General features: G+C 32.8%; 2 protein-coding genes and 1 long non-coding RNA gene across 6 annotated transcripts in view; 2 read left to right on the forward strand and 1 right to left on the reverse strand.

The window, feature by feature from the left end:
* On the forward strand, window positions 1–1,875 carry LOC139518188 (uncharacterized; the record flags this gene model as incomplete). Its single annotated transcript, XM_071309875.1, is given in 1 exon segment — window positions 1–1,875. A coding segment is annotated over 1 exon segment (1,875 nt), but the record flags the coding sequence as incomplete, so codon positions are not given.
* LOC139517900 (leukocyte tyrosine kinase receptor-like) overlaps window positions 1–20,425 on the forward strand; it is a 296,261-nt gene that overhangs the window by 193,544 nt on the left and 82,292 nt on the right. For all 4 annotated transcript variants that reach the window (XM_071309393.1, XM_071309392.1, XM_071309394.1 and 1 more), the window contains 3 exons: window positions 4,377–4,472; window positions 9,204–9,359; window positions 12,020–12,142. In XM_071309393.1, the coding sequence (XP_071165494.1) occupies window positions 4,377–4,472; window positions 9,204–9,359; window positions 12,020–12,142 (375 nt within the window). The remainder of the gene's footprint in view (window positions 1–4,376; window positions 4,473–9,203; window positions 9,360–12,019; window positions 12,143–20,425) is intronic.
* On the reverse strand, window positions 4,645–8,178 carry LOC139517901 (uncharacterized). The gene is made up of 3 exons (XR_011663224.1): window positions 7,549–8,178; window positions 5,929–5,997; window positions 4,645–5,174 (listed from the first exon to the last, which is right to left on the reverse strand). It is a non-coding gene; the product is annotated as an uncharacterized lncRNA (long non-coding RNA).

Here is a 20,425-nt window from a genome sequence, read left to right on the forward strand (position 1 = left end):
AAATTTTGGGCAGGTCTTTCTTCTGATTTGGTCATAGAACAGGTTTTAATGAGAAGCTTAAAGACGACAGGCGGTATGACTCGAGGAAGAGGTATGTCAGAGGGTCAGCGAGCCCAATGGATTTTATCTATGCCAGACTGCGCGGAAATGAACAATGCTTTGCAAGAGTTTACTGGAGTCAATTATGGAACAAGTGACCAACATAAAGAAGGTGGGGAGTCAAGGAGATCAAGAGACTGTCAAGATTTGAAAACATTTTTATCGTTTCTTATTAGCAGAAGTCCTTTTGTAGAGGAAACGAGTTTGCGAAACATAGAAACAGGGGTCTCGGCGGACAAATTTGTCAATGTTGATAATTCGAAGGAATTAGGCATTAAAATACTGAAGTCCATGGACGGAAAAAAAATAGATGAATTTTCATTTAAAAGGAAAGAACAGGCCACTATCTTAAGTGCAAAATCGGCTATCAAAGTTGATGATGATGTCATTATTGTTGATTCACAGCTTCTCTTCCAGCGCTTTCTTGCTGCATCAAATGGCATATATGAAGATCAGTCCGAAATATTCACCTATGAACTCTGTAGTCATCCCAGCTCAATGTTTGATCCAAATGGTCTCATGCGAACAGCGCAAAAGTCTAGTCTTGCAGATGCTATTTGGGGAAAGGGCGACTGTTGCGCATTTGAAATGAGCGAAAACGACGAAACTCAGTATGTTATTGATGGCGGCTCTCTTCTCCATCGTATACACTGGCAAAGCGGACTTTCTTTCGGTGAAATTTGTCAAAGGTACATTGACAGCGTAGAACGGAAATACAGTAAAGCTATAGTTGTATTTGATGGATATGCTTCGGGTCCAGATACTAAAGATGCCACTCATCAGCGGCGCACCAAAGGAATCATAGGCACAAAAGTTTCATTCACAGAAAGAACTCCTTTCAAATCTAAAAAAGAAATATTTTTAGCAAACGTTGAGAATAAGCAGAACTTTATTAATCTCTTGAGTGCAAAGATGGTAGAAAAGGGAATCAAAACTAAACACGCAGATGCCGATGCTGATGTTTTGATTGCCCTTACTGCCATCGAATCAGCGAAAACAAAAGCAACTGTTTTGCTTGGAGAGGACACTGATCTTTTGGTACTACTCCTTCATCATGCGGACGTTACATCAAATTCGCTGATATTCAAATCCGGCAATGTGTCAAAAGTTAACACACATATTAAAATATGGGATATTTTGAAGACCAAATTGCTGCTTGGTGAGGAACTATGTACATTTTTACCTTTAATTCATGCTATCAGTGGTTGTGACACAACTTCAAGAATGTTCGGTGTCAGTAAGGCAGCGACCCTAAAGAAATTTGGAGAACATGACTTTCTTAAGAGTCAGGCACAGTTACTTTACAATGCTAACGCAAATGATGATGTTATTTCTGCTGGTGAAAACATTATTTCCTCTTTATATAATGGTGCTCCATATGAAGGACTGAATGTTCTTCGCTACAGGAAGTTTGCTGCAAGAGTATTGACAAACAAAACATGCGTTCAAATTCATACTTTGCCGCCAACATCAAATGCGGCTTCATTTCATAGCCAGAGAGCTTATCTTCAAATGAAAATGTGGATGAACAAGGACAATCTAAATCCGTGTGAATGGGGTTGGAAAGTCGCTAATGGAAACCTTGTTCCGGTTAAGTGTACAATGGACGCAGCTCCCTCTAAATTGCTGAACATTATTCGATGCAATTGTAAGACAAACTGTGACACTAAAAGATGTACTTGTAGAAAAAACGGACTTGAATGTTCAGTAGCTTGTGGCGAATGTAAAGGAACTGGTTGTACAAATTCGAGCAAAACAGTTGACATGGACGATTAAGTGACAATCAATTTCTAAAGATTTATGTAGAATACGCAAAAACCATAATAAGCATAATTAAGGGGTTTCGGTAAACAATTGCATGGTTTTGTTATCATATAAAGTAAATATTTTGGTTTAAAAAAAGTATAATACCGGTCAATCGTTTTTTATTGTTGTTATATGATCTATTGATTTTACGAATTGGTCATTATTTGATCCATCTAAACACTTCACATATATATAAAATTAATTTGAAGACTCATGATATAATTTGATTTTTATTAAGAAAACATAAATTCCCAGTTTTTATCAAAAATACTAACATTTTCACCCAAAATTATCACTTCCTATACTTCAAAAATCATCATAGTTTATATTTCTTTATTATTGTTATAAGATCTATTGACTTGATTAAAAATTATGTACGTTGCTATTTTCGTTTTTTAGTCGCATCAAATTTCCAGTTTTCGGCGATTTTTCATCAAAATCCAAGGTTTTCACCCAAAATTTTCAATTTCCTGATCTTTGCAGTTCATCAACGTTTACATAAATCATAACTATAATAAGATCTAATGACTTTCTTAAAAATTGTGTCCGTTGCTATTTTTGTTTTTTAGTCACGGCAAATTTCCAGTTTTCGGCGATTTTTCATCAAAATTCAAGGTTTTCACCCAAAATTTTCAATTTCCTGATCTTTGCAGTTCATGAAAGTTTAAATAAATCATTACTGTATTAAGATCTATTGACTTCATTAAAAATTATGCAAGTTGCTATTTTTGTTTTTGAGTCACGGCAAATCACCAGTTTTTAGCGATTTTTCACAAAAAATCAAGGTTTTCACCCAAAATTAACAATTTCCCTTCATCCAAACATTCTCGATTTTTTTTATGTTCAACAGTACACCTAAACCAGCTTGGAAAACTAGAAGAACATTCTGTTGCAATTAGTTTGAGGTTTGGTCATATTTTGGCTAGAATGACTGGACTATTAATTTATTAAATCATTTAAAGGACAATGTACTATTCTTTTTTCATAAAGACCAACAAACAGGTTTGCCCCCACCCCCCCCCCCCCCCCCCCCCTCCTTAAAGATTTATAACTCAAAAGTGGGAAAATTCATTATATTTGGAACAACTGTTCTAAAGGCTCAGGGGTCAAATTAATAAAGAAGATAGAAGTTAAGAAACATCACAAAATTCTTTTGACATGTTTTGACCATTTTATACTTGATAGATGCATAGTTCTTGGGGAAAGATTCATCAAATAATATGAATATAAATGTGCTCATTTTTTCAGTGGGTTGTAATGTTCTTCCAATGAGGGTTATGCCTCATTTGGAGAGATGTTCCCAACCTGTTAAAGGTCCATCTTTGTGCATAATTCAAAATTGAAAATTTCAACAAGCATCTTATATTCTTACAAAAGAAAATAAACCCTGGTCTGCTAGCTACATGTTCATCTTTTCTACCGATTCAATAACTAGAATCATGCAAATCACTTAAGAAAAAGGCATGTAAGTTCATCATACAAATATGACACTTTTCTAGACAATCCAGATCTTGCAAAATACTTCGCTAAAAATTGTAACCTTTAAAATTGTTCTCCCGCAGTAAAAACCCCCATGGGAACTTTCAAAAGTTGGCTGGTATGTAACAAGTCTTACTATTTTTATGCCAGCCCCATTTATGGACATTATGTTTTCCGGTCTGTCTGTCCGTCCTGCTTCAAGTTAAAGTTTATGGTCGAGGTAGTTTTTGTTGAAGTTGAAATCCAATTAACATGTGTTCCTAATGATATGATATTTCTAATTTTACTGCCAAATTAAAGATTTTACCTAATTTTCACAGTCCACTGAACATAATTATTGTTCAGATGGGAAATCCATGTACTTATGACACATTCTTGTTTGGAAAAAAAAATACGCCATAACGATATTGGAACAAAGCAGGCTGGGTTAGTGGGACTGCTTTTATGGTAATTCAAGTAACCTTTTATTCACCTTCTTCCACCTCAGAGCTATCAGCTCTTTGATTAGTAAGAATTTGACATCTGCACTTTTAAGGTGGATATTGGTCCAGCTACTCAGTCATGGTCTTAAAGCCTTTAAAGTTTAAATGTAAAGTTTGTGATTATGTCAGTTTAAGAATAACTTCTGCTGAAAGTAAATTTTATTATAGTTGTGACATTATTAGCACGTGTCAGATATGTTGATAGTAACACATCTTATTTCCATGGAAATTGTATGGTTTCTTTACTTTGAAATTTTTGCATAGTATACATGTTAAAGTTTGTGATTAGGTCAGTTAAACTGGAATGGCTTATTGTAAATCTATGATTTTGTTATGCAGTTGTATTAGCATGAGCATATCCCATTTCCACAGAGGTTATATGACCTTGAATCCTTGGTCATGGTTCATTGATTTGATGATTTGCTAAGTTTTCATGTATCCCCGTTTTATTATCAACATTTGTATTTTACCATCAAAATAAATTACAGGTCAACATTGCTATTTTTATAGGTGGTGATGCCAGCACTGATGATGACCCATACAAAAGTGGTCAAGATGGATCGAATTATTTTCACCCAATGATTAAAGATGAAAATGTGATTTCTCGTAAGTAGCTAATGAACTTTAAATATATGAAAGTATTAATTCTTGTAAGTAGCTAATGATCTTTGAATATTAAATTTAAAAATGAGAAGATGTGGTATGATTGCCAATGAGACAACTCTCCACAAGAAAACAAATGACACAGAAATAAACAACTGGGGCAATATGCGCAATTGTTCCTACATAGGCGGTAATGGTAACGTTTTCTTCTGTTGCTCAGCCCATATCATAAACTTGTATATGTATGATGGCTTGTTTCGAAGCTGAGACATTTTTACATATGTGGTTAAATTTTCAGGGTACGAAGTGTGATTCATTTTTCCGTAAATTAGCAAACCCCGAGTATTCTTTTGCAATGTGGCTCCTCATGGTAAAAAATCCCATTTTTGACACAATAAGTTCTTTAAAAATTTAATACTTTGAACACATTTAATGGCTCCATAGTTTTTACACATTTATTCTGTGTTCCCTTACTTTCTAAATTAACACAAATGGTTCAGCTCAGTCATTTGTTTATCATAGAAATGCGTCAAATATCACTACACAGAGATTTTTTGTTTACACGTGACTTTTGAGTTCCTCATTTCAAGGCGCATTAGGGATATTGTCCCATATTGAAATCCATAGTTCTGATTTTTCCAAATATTTTTAGGTGATCTTCATCGATATGACATTCTGAATAAATCTTTGTATTTTTGTCCATTTCTGAAAAAAAATAAAGTCGTTTCAGCACTATATGGCAATGACACTTTTATCGCTATATTCATTTATTTTTAATACAATGTGTATGTATAATTAATTTCTTCCAGTATACCTTCACTATTCAAAACAAGGACAAAACTTCTGATGATAACCTTAAATTACAATACACAGACCCTGTTAAAGCATTCCATAACATTTTCTTGCGTCTAAAAGTGCATTTTGACAGAGAAATTATGCAAAAATGTAGATTTTATAAAAAAAAAAAAACCACCAAAATAATTATTCTTACTAGTGGATATCTGGTATCTAATACTGTGGAAACCACATGAAACTACTGAGAAATTCATTCTTATCATGCAATGAAGTGCAAATTTTCAAAACTTGTCCTTTCACATAATTCTATTTGAGAAAAAAAGGCTTTTTACATGTATTTCAGTGAAAACTTTTATCAGTGAGAAATCCACATGAGGTATTAAAGGAAACATTGTGACATCACATGTATTATGGCGTCATTAAATAACGACAGATCAAAATAGTGCTAAATATAATTTGTAGTGTTACATGGGAAACAGTTGCCGCAAGATTTAACTTGAAATATCGAGTCGAAAAGATCAGTAACCAAGCCTTTTCATTTAATATCAAGACCATAGCAACAGTTTTCATATTAGCATATTTCTAACATACCGACTGTAATTTCAATTGCACAAATACAATAAATAAATAATTTAGAGCTTGCCTAATAAAACAAAATGCTTACCAGTTATTCAGGACTTTTTAAAACCTTTAGTTTGCCATCTCATGTAAAAAAGTAATGATATGTCTGGAACTGAAATAAGACAAAAAATTTACTCAGGCTGCGTTATCATTTAATTTATTGCGAACCCTATCTTAGTTTTCCATAGATTCAACTGCAAGTTACCTGTCGATTTAAACTTTTGGCAGTTCTATTGTCCCATCTAACAAATACAACAGGTATTGTTCTCTGTGTAGTTTATTCACTGGGACCTTTAAATTTCTTCTAGGAGAAATATATCACTCATTGATTAATTTACCTGACCAAAAAATTATCTTCTTTTTTATTGAAATACTTCTAATAACTCACATAAACTGTATGCAATATTGTATTTATTCAATATTATCATTAATATATTTTCAATCTGTTCAATATAAAATCTGGTTTAATACTAAAACGTTTATTTCAGACACATTTTTTAGTATTTTCCAATGAATTTACATGTTTTTGTTGTTGTTCATTAATAGACTTATGTTTATGAAGACCTTAATTTAAAAATAATAATATTCAAATTTTTATTTATCAAACACACAAAAATATCGAATATTCAACTTTTAATTTTTGAATCAGTATTACAAATGTAATATTGAACACATTAAAAACGAGTTACTCCAGGTATCGAATAAATACAACACCACATGCAGTTTTGTGAGTCCTTACTTAGTATTGGTATAAGTATTTTTTCTTCATTGACAGTTCAATTTTTTGTTCAGGTAAATTAATCAATGAGTGATATATTTCTCTTGGAAGAAATTTAAAGGTCCCAGTGAATAAACTACACAGAGAACAATACCTGTTGTATTTGTTAGATGGACAATAGAACTGCCAAAAGTTTAAATGGACAGGTAACTTGCAGGTGAATCTATGGAAAACTAAGATAGGGTTCGCAATAAATACATAAGTATTATTGAGAGAGAAAAATCTAACTTTTGAAAGTTTTATCGCAAAGAAAGAAAAAAGCTTCTCCCTTGTTGCTTAGCCACCTTCATTTAAACGGTTTATATTAGAAGCAATGAGTAGTAGCTAACTAGCTTAATAGTTGAATAGCAATATTGTTTTCAAGAAGGTTTGACCCTCCCCCTTTTCACTGAGAAATGTCAATATCTAGTGTTTTGCTCGTGTGTATTAAAAATAGTAATTCATGATTTTCTTAATACATGTACATGTTTGTTTTCTGTTTATTTGCATATGATATCTACTGACCAGGGTCAAATCATTGGATAAAAGCACATGTGATGATGTATCTCACTTTACTCGTGTGAAGTGTTTTATCTCCCTTGATTGTCAGTTATTCCTGTAGACCAGAGTGATAATTACATAAGCAAGACTATATTGTGTCATGTTTACTTACAATTTAATAATATTACATGTAAGTTATTTCTTGCCTTTTTCAATTAAATAAACAATTCCTTTCGGATCTCTCGGGGGTAAACAAAGTTATGATTGTGCCTAAAAAAAGTGTTCAGCCCTGTGCCAGTAATGCATTTTAAAAGCGAAAATTTCATTGCCTTTTGGCTGATCTCTATCAAAAATATTTATCTTAAACTGTTTATGATAACTAAGTATAAATAAAAAAATACTAACCATCATTTTCACAATTTTCTGTGGTGTACAAGGTGAAATCATCTTAAGATATCTCTGGATTTTTTGTTAGAAGATGGGGCAATATGCGCAATTGTTCCTACATAGGCGGTAATGGTAACGTTTTCTTCTGTTGCTCAGCCCATATCATAAACTTGTATATGTATGATGGCTTGTTTCGAAGCTGAGACATTTTTACATATGTGGTTAAATTTTCGGGGTACGAAGTGTGATTCATTTTTCCGTAAATTAGCAAACCCCGAGTATTCTTTTGCAATGTGGCTCCTCATGGTAAAAAATCCCATTTTTGACACAATAAGTTCTTTAAAAATTTAATACTTTGAACACATTTAATGGCTCCATAGTTTTTACACATTTATTCTGTGTTCCCTTACTTTCTAAATTAACACAAATGGTTCAGCTCAGTCATTTGTTTATCATAGAAATGCGTCAAATATCACTACACAGAGATTTTTTGTTTACACGTGACTTTTGAGTTCCTCATTTCAAGGCGCATTAGGGATATTGTCCCAACTATAGGTCATATTGTATGGCCTTCAGCAGTGAGCAAATCCCATACCACAGTCAGCTATAAAAAGCCCTGAAAAGACAAATGTAAAACAACTTAAACCAGAAAACTAACGGCCTAATTTATTGACAAAATAATGATAAAAGAAACTAATGCTATTTCCTGTAATAACTGATGGAATATGAATATGAAAATGACAATTCCCCCAAGTAGCCGATTATGGTTCCCATTTGAGATCAGACAACGATAAAACAGATTCCTTCAGATGGAAAATGGTCTGGAGAGGTTGGTCAAGCACCCTGACAGTTAGGTGCGTCCCTTAGCATTACGGGAGACTCTGCTGATTTTGTCTAGTCAGATTATAATCGTGACTATGTAGTGACAGATTCTAAGTATCGGATCAAAATTGTAAAAATGTTCTGTGTTACTGGATTGTGTCATGTGGAACGGGCATGATACAGAGAAGACAATAACAATCAAAACCAAGGAGAAAACAAAGACTCACAAAACCAAAAGACATTTACATCAACAGTTATAAATAATAAATAAGAAACAACACGAACTCCACTAAAAAACAGGAGTGAAATCAGGTGCTCTGGAAGGGTAAGCATTTCCTGCACTGCATACAGCACCCTTCGTGTTATTTTTTTGTTCAACTCATGATGGTGACCGTAAAATTTCTTGAGTGATGACCTTAATTTTATTGATTCATAGCCCTGTCTTAGCAACTTTTGAGAAAGCAGTATTTCTCGTTCAACAGAATCAATGTACTAGCTAACTCTAGAGTAACGTTTCAATTGAGACACATATACTCCATATGCTGGTGGTGCTGGGATGTTGCTACACAGAAATGGAAAGTTGACTATAGGAAAATTAAAATCATCGTGTTTGTCATAAATTTTGGTATTTAACCTACCATCAGTAGTCATTTCGAGAAAAAGGTCTAAATATGAAGCAGATTTATCTGTGTCGGTAGTATCTTTAATTTCAAGTTCACTTGGATACATTAAATGTAAGTGATCACTGAATCTATTATTATTAAGAAACAGTACATCATCAATTTACCGTGAGAAATTTGTCAAGGCTGTTATTAAAACAACAAATAATAAGGACTATTTACTAATTTTAGATTTGTCAGCTAGAACAGAAGCGTTTGTTGAAATCAACTTCCTGTTAAACTGTCCGTGTGACTATTGGTGTAATATAAGTGATTGGGAGAAGCCTGTGTTTGCCTGTCTATGTCCTGCAGAACAAGTTTTATCACCAGATGGATTCCACTGTGAAGGTTAGTATATTTAAAGTCATCTATTTAACATCAAATTATATTGGTAGTATCAAAACTATAATAAGTGAAATATTTCAAAGGCTTTATCAAATTCCAATATTCTGCCTTAACCTATTGTGCGAGGCAAGTATGATATGACTACTAAAACTTATAAGCTCAAAACACTTCTATGTGTTTTCTACATCCCTGGATTTCAAATGTTTTGGTTTGAGCATTCTTGATGACCCTACTATGAGTGATGCATCAAAGTACCTTTTACGAGTGACAACATAGCTTTGTGTAGTTCAGTAGCTTTTTAACTTTGAAAAATCTTGTATACTTGTATATATAATAGTGATGGACTGCTTAAATTTTAGACACCAGGCAAAGGTGGGAAGTAATTTGAAATACCAATGACCATTTGTCGCATCTTTCATATGTCCGTCAACACTTTGTGTGATAACTCAAGTTATCTTCTGCAAATTTTCAATAGCATTACACAGAATTCCCTTTATATTTTTGAAATTTTTGGCTTTGTCATTCTAAAGTTCTACTCAGGCATGTTTTTTTACAGAGACATTTTATTTGCTTATGATTAAATGCCTTTGAAATAACCCATTTTATTCTTGCAACAATTTCCATATGCCCAATAAGGGAGTACTATGAGCTCATGGCACAGCTGTTGCAGAATTTCAAGGCTTGATTGTAGTAACTGCCAGCATCCTTGATATAGTTTTACTAAATATTGCTCAGCAAGGAATACTGATGAGATGATATGGATTTTAAATGGATTTTCAATTTAGTTTTAATTCCTGTAATTTCAGAACTCTAAGATACATATGATCTCAAGCTAACTTGCTCACAACATTGTCATTGACTTTTTCTGAAGTAATACTAAAGGACCTTTATCAAAATAGTAAATACTTCCTTCTAAACTAGTCCTTATTACATCTTAGATCATACAAATTATTGGAATTGAAAAGCTAGGAATTCTGGAATAGGCAAATTTTAGCATTCATGCAGACATGCTAAATTTTTATTTGTAAATTATTATGATATTGGTGGAAGAGAAGGCTTGGCAGAAGAACAATAATAGAGGACAAAGACCCCAAAACAGTAAACAACAATAATAGAGGACAAAGATCCCAAAACAGTAAACAAATCAATATAAAGAAAATTTTAAATAGAGAAAGGGAATGGGGAATATTATCAAAGATACAGCAACCCAACCAAAGAGCAGAAAACAGCACAAGGCCACCAGTGCGTCTTCAACACAGCAGGGGTGGGTCTCAGCTGGCCCCTAGTATACTAATGAATCCTTACATCTTTTTTTTCAACATTTGCACCTACACTTTCATGCAGTCAACAGAAGCTACCAAACTGTTAGATTTAACACAAAGGGGAAGGGGCATTCAGGCCAAGATCTAGCTTAAGAAGATAAATGATTTGAAAACTATTTTTTATTTGCATATATTGTTTGAAAAATCAAGAAATATAAATGAATTTCTCAATATACAAGATTACATCATAATATGCAGTGTTCATGAAATCAAAGAAAATTGTAGAATTTATGAAGCTTTTGATCATCATTTCCCATGTTGAAACATCATTTACAGCCAAGCTACAACACAAAAGATTGTAGATAATTTGCAATACAGAAGATATTAAATACCATTGAAGAATTTTACAAAGAACCTGATGAAATGATGGTAGCGCAATGTTTTCATGATATATTTCAACTTGATTTAATTCATCAGATAGATGCATACCTCAGAGCCTTCTCCAATTGTTTTGTTTCATAATTTCCCACCCTTGTGTATAATACACCCTAAGACATTTGCACTTTGAGACAACTTACTCACAGTTCCTTCCATTATGTCATATAAACTTGTTTATTATGATCATGATCACTGCTTGAATTTTAAATGGTTAGAATCATACTATATTTAATCATAGGATCTACTGATTCTAGTCTCCATGGAAATAGTTGCTTATATAACTTTAACAAAGTGGTAATACATGCCAAATAGTTATAATTGTCTTCCTTCAAGCGTAGTCTGGTCCATTTATGATAGCTATGATAAAAGTCATTTACAGAAAGAAGAAAAACATGACCAGAAATGAGTATGTCCTTCAAGAATGCCGTAAATTCAGAAATTATTTCAATGTTTTTCTTAAAGCAAATAATGCAACTGGGTGAAAATTTCACATGCTGATAACTGATACATGTAGCTGTGTGCACTGAGTTCACAAAAATAAATATCTCATTTCCCTCCTTTCTACAAAAATCGCAAAAATAAATGCCCGCAATAATTGCTGAATTTACACATGAATATTTTGTTATGTATATCTTTTTAATCTGGGGCCTCTGTGGCATAGTGGTCTAAGTAGTTACTAATGTAATCACTAGCCAGTCAACACTGAGGTTGTGAGTTTGAACCCCGCTCATGCAGGTGCAATTGAATCCAATCTTAATTGACTAGGATTGTCAGTTTTCTTATCAAGGTAAGTGGTTTTCTCTGGGCACTCCAGCTTCCTCCACTAATAACAACTGGCCGCCACAAAATAGGCTAAATGCAGTGCTTCAAAGTGGCGTTAAAACACCATAAATCAAAATCAAATCTATTTAATCCTGCAATGTTAGTTGACCTGGATTATTTTGATGTATTTTCTGGTTTCAGATATGCATGTAACATTACAGCCTGCAATGATGGAAGAAGTGTTTGATATGAGATACATAATAGCCATTGGAGTGTCTGTCACTGTTCTCTTCCTAATCCTGGCTGCAGTTCTTATATGTCGAGGTAGGTCAAATTATCTTACTAATCCTGGCTGCAGTTCTTATATGTCGAGGTAGGTGAAATTATCTTACTAATCCTGGCTGCAGTTCTTCTATGTCGTGGTAGGTCAAATTATCTCACTAATCCTGGCTGCAGTCCTTATATGCCATGGTAGGTCAAATTATCTTACTAATCCTGGCTGCAGTCCTTATATGCCATGGTAGGTCAAATTATCTCACTAATCCTGGCTGCAGTTCTTATATGTCGTGGTAGGTCAAATTATCTCACTAGTCCTGGCTGCAGTCCTTATATGCCATGGTAGGTCAAATTATGTCACTAATCCTGGCTGCAGTCCTTATATGCCATGGTAGGTCAAATTATCTCACTAATCCTGGCTGCAGTTCTTATATGTCGTGGTAGGTCAAATTATCTCACTAGTCCTGGCTGCAGTTCTTATATGTCGTGGTAGGTCAAATTATTTTGCTAGTCCTGGCTGCAGTTCGGATATGTCGTGGTAGGTTAAATTATCTCACTAATCCTGGCTGCAGTTCTTATATGTCGTGGTAGGTCAAATTATCTCACTAGTCCTGGCTGCAGTTCTTATATGTCGTGGTAGGTCAAATTATTTTGCTAGTCCTGGCTGCAGTTCGGATATGTCGTGGTAGGTCAAATTATCTCACTAATCCTGGCTGCAGTCCTTATATGTCATGGTAGGTCATTGTACATCCACCAAATATCCATACCACATAGTAAGCATTTAAAATTATTCCAGAAATAACAAAATGTCAAACAATTCAAACAAGAAAACCAATGGTGTGATTTATATACAAAGCAAATGGGGAAAAAAACCCAACATATATCAGACCTAAACCAAAGACAACCTCAAAATTACAGGCTCCTTATTTTGAATAGGCACATACAAAATGTAAGTAAACTGTCAGTTGTTCCTGTTGGATAATTGTATTATAGGCAAACATACAACAAAATACTGTACCAAAATATGTTATCTACAGCTTTCTACAGTTTTAAATCAGATCTTTTAACTTACAGAAAGATTTGAAACATATTCAGGTTGTACATTGCTTTTATGGTAATTGTTGAGGAATTTTCTCCTTTTCTAAGACATGCAAATTCAGTAATATTTCTGCAAAATTATAACAAAATCCGGCATTAGTTTTGAATAGTCTACTCCTTCTACAAACTTGGAACTTCATAACATATCATATTAAAATGGGGAATTTCCCAATGTGTAGATTTTCATTGATTTTTGCTTTCACTGCTATTTCAGGGGAAAACAAATACTTATTTTAATTAAAAAAACATTTCTTTTGGTTGAATTACCTTTCTCGTACATTTCCATAACAAATTCACTCAACTCTTTATGGTCAAGGGCATTGAATTATAGATCCTAAGATTATATATAGGTTACATGAAAATTGTTTTAAGACGGGCAATGCCTGATTAAGTATAAGCATTAGGTCTAATTAATTACTGCTTAATTATAATGCAATTTGTGTGTTGACATTCCATTAGCTGGTAATTGTTTTTTTTAAACCTGCATAGAGTTACTTAAGCAATACAATTTAAGTGGAAGATTGAAGTAATACCTAATGAATATTTGTCTTAATTAAGAAGACAATATATTCTTATTTCTCTAGTTTTAATCTGAATTGTCCTTTTCCTGACCTTCAATTCAATTCTTTTTTACTTTAAGCATATTATGCTTATCAGTGCAATAAATATAAATACATAATCCACAATGCTTTTCATAAAAAAAATGGTAGCATACGCTATAAATTTATCACTTTGGGATACCATAAGGCATATTTTGTTAATAAGGAACAAAAGGGTAAAATATATTACACAGAGGAACAAGTGATCAGTATGCTGGAGTTTCTTATTGACAACATATTTGTTGAATTTGGAGGTAGACTTTTTCAACAAATTGTCGGCATTCCTATGGGAACGAACTGTGCGCCTCTCCTTGCCGCCTCTTCTTATTTTCATATGAATCAGAGTTCCTTCAGACACTTGTCAAAAACAAGAAGATCAAAGAAGCCAGGTTATTTAATTTCACTTTCAGATATATTGATGATGTTCTTTCCATTAACAATCCGAACTTTTCTGATTGGGTTCCATTAATATACCCACCAGAACTAGAAATTAAAGAGACCACAGACACGGCTTCCTCCGCCTCATTTTTAGACTTATACCTCAAATTTGACATACACAGTCATCTCAGTACCAGAATCTATGACAAACGAGACGATATTAATTTTGAAATTATCAATTTCCCCCACCTTAGTAGTAATATACCAACTTCACCTGCATTTGGAATATACATTTCCCAACTTATAAGGTATTCAAGAGCTTGCAGCTCCTATTCAGACTTTGGAAAACATCACCAGTGTCTGAGCAGAAAGTTGATGAACCAGGGGTATGTCAAAGAACGTCTCATCCTTTTTCTAAAAAAAGTTCATCGGAACATACCCAGAACTTGTTGATAAATATTCCGTAACAACTTCACAAATGATACAAGATGGTCTTGAAGTATAGATTTTGCGTACTGACGTTGGTTATCATCTTAATAACGTGTAATAGTATTATTTTATTTGTCTTTATTAATATTACTTGTACTGTTAAGTCAGTTTTTTGAGATATTCTTTTGAAGTGACTCTGTGGTTATGTAAAACATCATACTTTGAACGACAAAATTATTTCATTTATTAATATTACTTTTACTTATGGATCTTGACATACTATGAATGACAAAACTATTTTATTCAATAAAACTACTTTTTTTGTTAAGTCTGTTTTTGATGATATACATTTGACGTGAAACTGTACTTATATATCCCGTCATACTTTGAACCACACAATTATTTTATTAATTATTATAATTACTTTTACTGTTAAATCTGTTTTCTGTTATATCTACTTAACATGACTCTGCATTTATGTATGCCGTCATACTTTGAACGACAAAATCATTTTTATGTCTACCTGTGCGAATTTCAAACGCGCAATTTTACACCAGTACTGGAAACTTTCTATCCTTTATGGGTAGACTTTACATATATAAATTAAGTCGTATAAGAAAAACAAAATGAGTATGTTAAAGGAGTAGGTCCGGTAAGGGCCGATTTTGGCCCCAAATTTCATGTTCATCATTTTGGACACTTTTTAAACACTTAAGTGTCTATTTAAATTGAGTCAATTAGTTTCTGTAAAGAATTTTAACTGATTTAGTAATTAAAAACGCTCCGATTCAAGCTTAAATATGAAAAATTTATCAAATATGCCAAAAAACGTTATTTTTCAGATGGTTTTTGTCAAAAATGAAAGTGGCCACATCCGTGTTCATCCTCAACCTTTATATATGTTATGTATTATCATCAAATACAACTTACATTTCAATATTATGAATGAACACAAATGCGGCCACTTTTATTTTTGACGAAAACCGTTTAAAATTTAACTAAAATGCTCAAATTGTGAAGATTTCAGTAATTTAGCATGAATTAATGATGCTAGTATACCCGATACATTACACATCTATTGTTAAAATAATTATAAACTGTGAAGTATTGTTTAAAAGTTTATTTTAATCAAAGCATAACAATGTACATTGTACATATGGGTCATAGAAACAAATCTATTTTTAGAACAGTTTATTAGTATATATTTGTTTAGGGGCCAGCTGAAGGACGCCTCCGGGTGTGGGAATTTCTCGCTTCATTGAAGACCTGTTGGCGACCTTCTGCTGTTGTTTTTTATTTGGTCGGGTTGTTTGACACATTCCCCATTTCCATTCTCAATTTTATTTTCGAATCCCAGGTAAAGGAAAGTCGGAACGCAAATAAACTAAACTAAAACAAAATGTGTTTATAATCTTTATTTAAAGAAACAAAATAAAATAACACATATGACACTAGACAGATAATTTTTATTAGAATAAATCAACATTCATTGTTGTATATGGATCTTTCTTCATGGATTTCTTTTACTGATCTGTTCTATCGATGTTATTTGACTCTGTCATTTGGCATTTCAGATATAAGCATACTCCGCTTTATTGCATAATTTTGTCTGACAAATAGGCTATGCAAATAACCGGAATCTACTGTATATGTGCATTGTTTTGTCAAAAGCAGCCCATATTTATGTAGCAGAAGCATTCTACTTTCCAGTAAATAGCTAAAAGATTAAATTTTCATACTTTTGTGAAACTGCTATATTTTGGGGCCAAAAAGGGGTCTTACTGAACCTACTCCTTTGATGTATGCCTTTTTGTGCTTCTTCGTTACATTTGTTGTTTTTATAGTGATATTAAGATGATAACATAATGTTGACTGCTGTACCCCTATTTTTGACATTTTTTACTCTTTGAGTATGTTTGTTTTGTTCAAGCATCGTTGACAATGTAATGGAATTTGATACGACTGTCATACAAGTGAGAGGTTAGCTAGCTATAAAACCAGGTTCAATCCACCATTTTCTACATTAGAGAATGCCTGTACCAAGTCAGGAATATGACAGTTGTTATCCATTCATTTGATGTGTTTGGACTTTTGATTTTGCCTTTTGATTTTGGATTTTCCTTTTTGAATTTTCCTCGGAGTTCAGTATTTTTGTGTTTTTACTTTTTTCTATAACACAACATGACATATAATACATCAGAGAAGCAAATAAATATCAAGTATTGACCAATAACAGTTCGGTCCTATGATTAAGTGCATTAAACAAGAATTTACACAAATTACGCAAATCTTTTACATTTTCAGTGCTGAGAAGTTGCACTAATTTGAACGACGATGGACGTCTATAATAATGAGGTTTAAAAAACTGTCTCCTTAAGTCTCTATAGCATTAACATTGTCAAACAAAATGGAATTCATCTGCAGTGATATTCAAAGTACAAAGAGTACACTTTCTATCTAACCTATTTACTCCATGATAACTACCTACTTCAACAAACAAATTATGAGAAGACAATCTAAGGCGAGTTAAATACACTCTAAAATTCATATGTTTAGTTAGATAATTCTGTAAACATACATTATTGACAATATATTTATATAAATAACACTTAGATGAAATGTTAATTTAATCATTCAAAGTCTGTTTTGCTTGATCATATATCCTTGTTTTTACAAATAATAAATTTGTATCAATAATCAAATTGTCCTGGTTATACCAGATCTCATTTAAACCTAAGTTAAATAATAATTGTTGTAGTTGATAGATCCAACTGCTTCTAATATTACAGAAATTATACAGTTGTTCCCTGTAGCAGTTTTTAAGAATACAGTTGCTTGTGGATAACAATTTTAACCAGTACTTCACTATTTTGTACATTCTAAAATATATCAAAGGATATCTACCCAATTCAAAATAAACCATAACATTTGTTGTACATTGTTTGACACCTTATATGTTTTTGCAAAAATCAAGTTGTATTTTTTCAATATTTGGAGCTTTATGGAAGCCCCATATTTCACAACCATAACATAAAATACTGCTAATGTAAGTATCAAATAAATTCAAATATGTAAAAACATTCAAATACAATGATGAAACCTTCGATTTTAAACCAAAAACAGCTTTTCTACTTTACTCAGCTAAATGTTTTTGAGCTTTAACAAATTTACCGTTAAAATTTAACAGTACACCAAGGTAACAAAATTCATCCAATATGTCAATAGCATTGCCATCATAATACCAAATTTCTTCGTCTTTTACAAAACCTCCTTTTCTAAATACCATAATTTTTGTTTTGGCAATATTTACAGTCAAACCCCATTTACAAGTATAAAATAATAATGTGTCTAAAATATCTTGCAAGCCAATAACTGAATCAGATGTTATCAGCATACATAAGTAAAAATAATGACAAGTCTTGCACTTACTATTATGTAGAAATTTCATTTCAAAATCATTTACATATAACGAAAAAAGTATAGGAGAAAGAACTTCCCCTTGCATAAGACCAACTGAACTTGTAAACTGCTCAGAATAAAAACCATCAACTTTCACACATACTTTTACTGTAGAATACATTGATTTTTGTCGAGCCTGCAACTTTTGTTGCAGAAAGCTCGACATAGGGATAGTGATCCAGCGGCGGCGGCGGCGGCGGTGTTAGCTAACTTCTTAAAAGCTTTATATTTTAGAAGGTGGAAGACCTGGATGCTTCATACTTTGTATATAGATGCCTCATGTTACGAAGTTTCCGTCAGTCACATGTCCAATGTCCTTGACCTCATTTTCATGGTTCAGTGACCACTTGAAAAAAAAGTTCAAATTTTTTGTAACGTTGAATTCTCTCTTATTATAAGTAATAGGATAATTATATTTGATATGTGCGTACCTTGCAAGGTCCTCATGTCTGTCAGACAGTTTTCACTTGACCTCGACCTCATTTCATGGATCAGTGAACAAGGTTAAGTTTTGGTGGTCAAGTCCATATCTCAGATACTATAAGCAATAGGGCTAGTATATTCAGTGTATGGAAGGACTGTAAGGTGTACATCTCCAACTGGCAGGTGTCATCTGACCTTGACCTCATTTTCATGGTTCAGTGGTTATAGTTAAAATTTTTGCGTTTTGGTCTGTTTTTCTCATACTATATGCAATAGGTCTACTATATTTGTTGTATGGAACGATTGTAGGGTGTACATGTCTATCGGGCAGATGTCATGTGACTTTGACCTCATTTTCATGGTTCAGTGGTCAAGGCCACAATTAAAAGAATGTATGTTTCCCCAAACCCCTACCCACATTTTTGTAGGTGAGTAGGTAGGTAGGTTTTTTTTTTTTTTTTTTTTATCTTGATATTTTTTTTAATATCCAACAGAGCAAAACAAATCGATTATGTGTATGTCTGGCATATATAGCCATCTGTAGCAACTTAAATGTACGTGTTAAATTGTCTAAATGTTTGTAGCTCTCTGTGTCGGGTGTCAACTTGACATTAATTTTATTTGATTTTATTTGGATTTGTATTTTAGAATTGTTCATGACTGTGATTTTTTTCCCTCTTTGACAGTGAGTCTGACTACTAAGTAGCAAACTGTTTTAAATATATATATGCATGTACTGTAGTTGTTCAACCTGAAGAATGTTCCATCAAACAATTTACCCTCTGACAGCTCAGGACTCAAGATTTTGCTTCTGACATTGAGGAAATCACCAATATTAATAAAAATCAAATTTTCTTGCTTTCCTCTGAATTTCTTAATGTGACATCTAAAACAACGACAACCATGCCCAATGTCTTTACATAGAAAGAAAACATCTTTTTGGAGATCATTGGAAAAGATGCATATTGTCTACATTTGAGAAACAGATTCCAGTGTTCTCCCCAGGATTTTTGGATAGCGCTGTGGTAAGCGCGTGATTTTCCACAATTCTCAGTAACTTTGTCGCGTCACGCAGTTGGTTTGTTATTGATTTTTAGAGGTTGTGTTTGATAATTCTATATTAAAACAATTGAATACGTGCCACCAGATAAGTTCTTCAATCTTCAATCTTTGTCGTGATGACAGAGTAATTTCTCTTGTAAATTATCCTCTCTTGTAAAATAATTATCACAAATGTAGTTTCTCCTTTGTACTTATATATTGTAGGTGGCGCTTTAAAAATATTATAGAATAATTGTATGAAGTGAAATAAATTTAAAAAATGGTTTATTAGGTTATTGAAATGGCATGAAAAATTAAAAATATAAAAAATTTAAAGAAATTTGTATTAAATTATCCACTAAAACGGTTTGTTTCCTCTATGTACTCCGCTAATAGTTGATTGATATTTTCTGCATTTGGCAAATTGATTGTTAATAAATTATCTAGATCTGTTGGAATTTGTCCTGTTATGAAGTATATTTGATGAAATAATTTGTCTCTGGCATCTGAATACAGGTCACATTCAATAAGGTAGTGTTGTACATTTTCTTTTTGTTTTTTCAAGATTTGACACTACTTCTTTTAGGTCTTTCCCTCCCAAATTATCTCCCTTACTGGCTGACATAACTTCCTGTTTACATTTGTGGCCTTTTAAGCATTAAATACTATTCCTAATCCAAGCCATCCTCTGTTTACATTAAATTAAAAGCAATATTTAAACAATATATATTGATGATTGGTTGACAAATATCGATATTTCATATATATCTACACAAAATTTTCGTTTTGTCTTATTCCCTTATCCATTTGAAAAAGAGCCACGGATGGACAAGTAATTGTAATATACGGGCTTATAATGAATCCCTTGATAACAGGGTTGCCTCCTTCAAACAATGCAGGTTTG

This window comes from Mytilus edulis, chromosome 3 (genome assembly GCF_963676685.1).
Source record: "Mytilus edulis chromosome 3, xbMytEdul2.2, whole genome shotgun sequence".
NCBI classification, from domain to species: domain Eukaryota; kingdom Metazoa; phylum Mollusca; class Bivalvia; order Mytilida; family Mytilidae; genus Mytilus; species Mytilus edulis.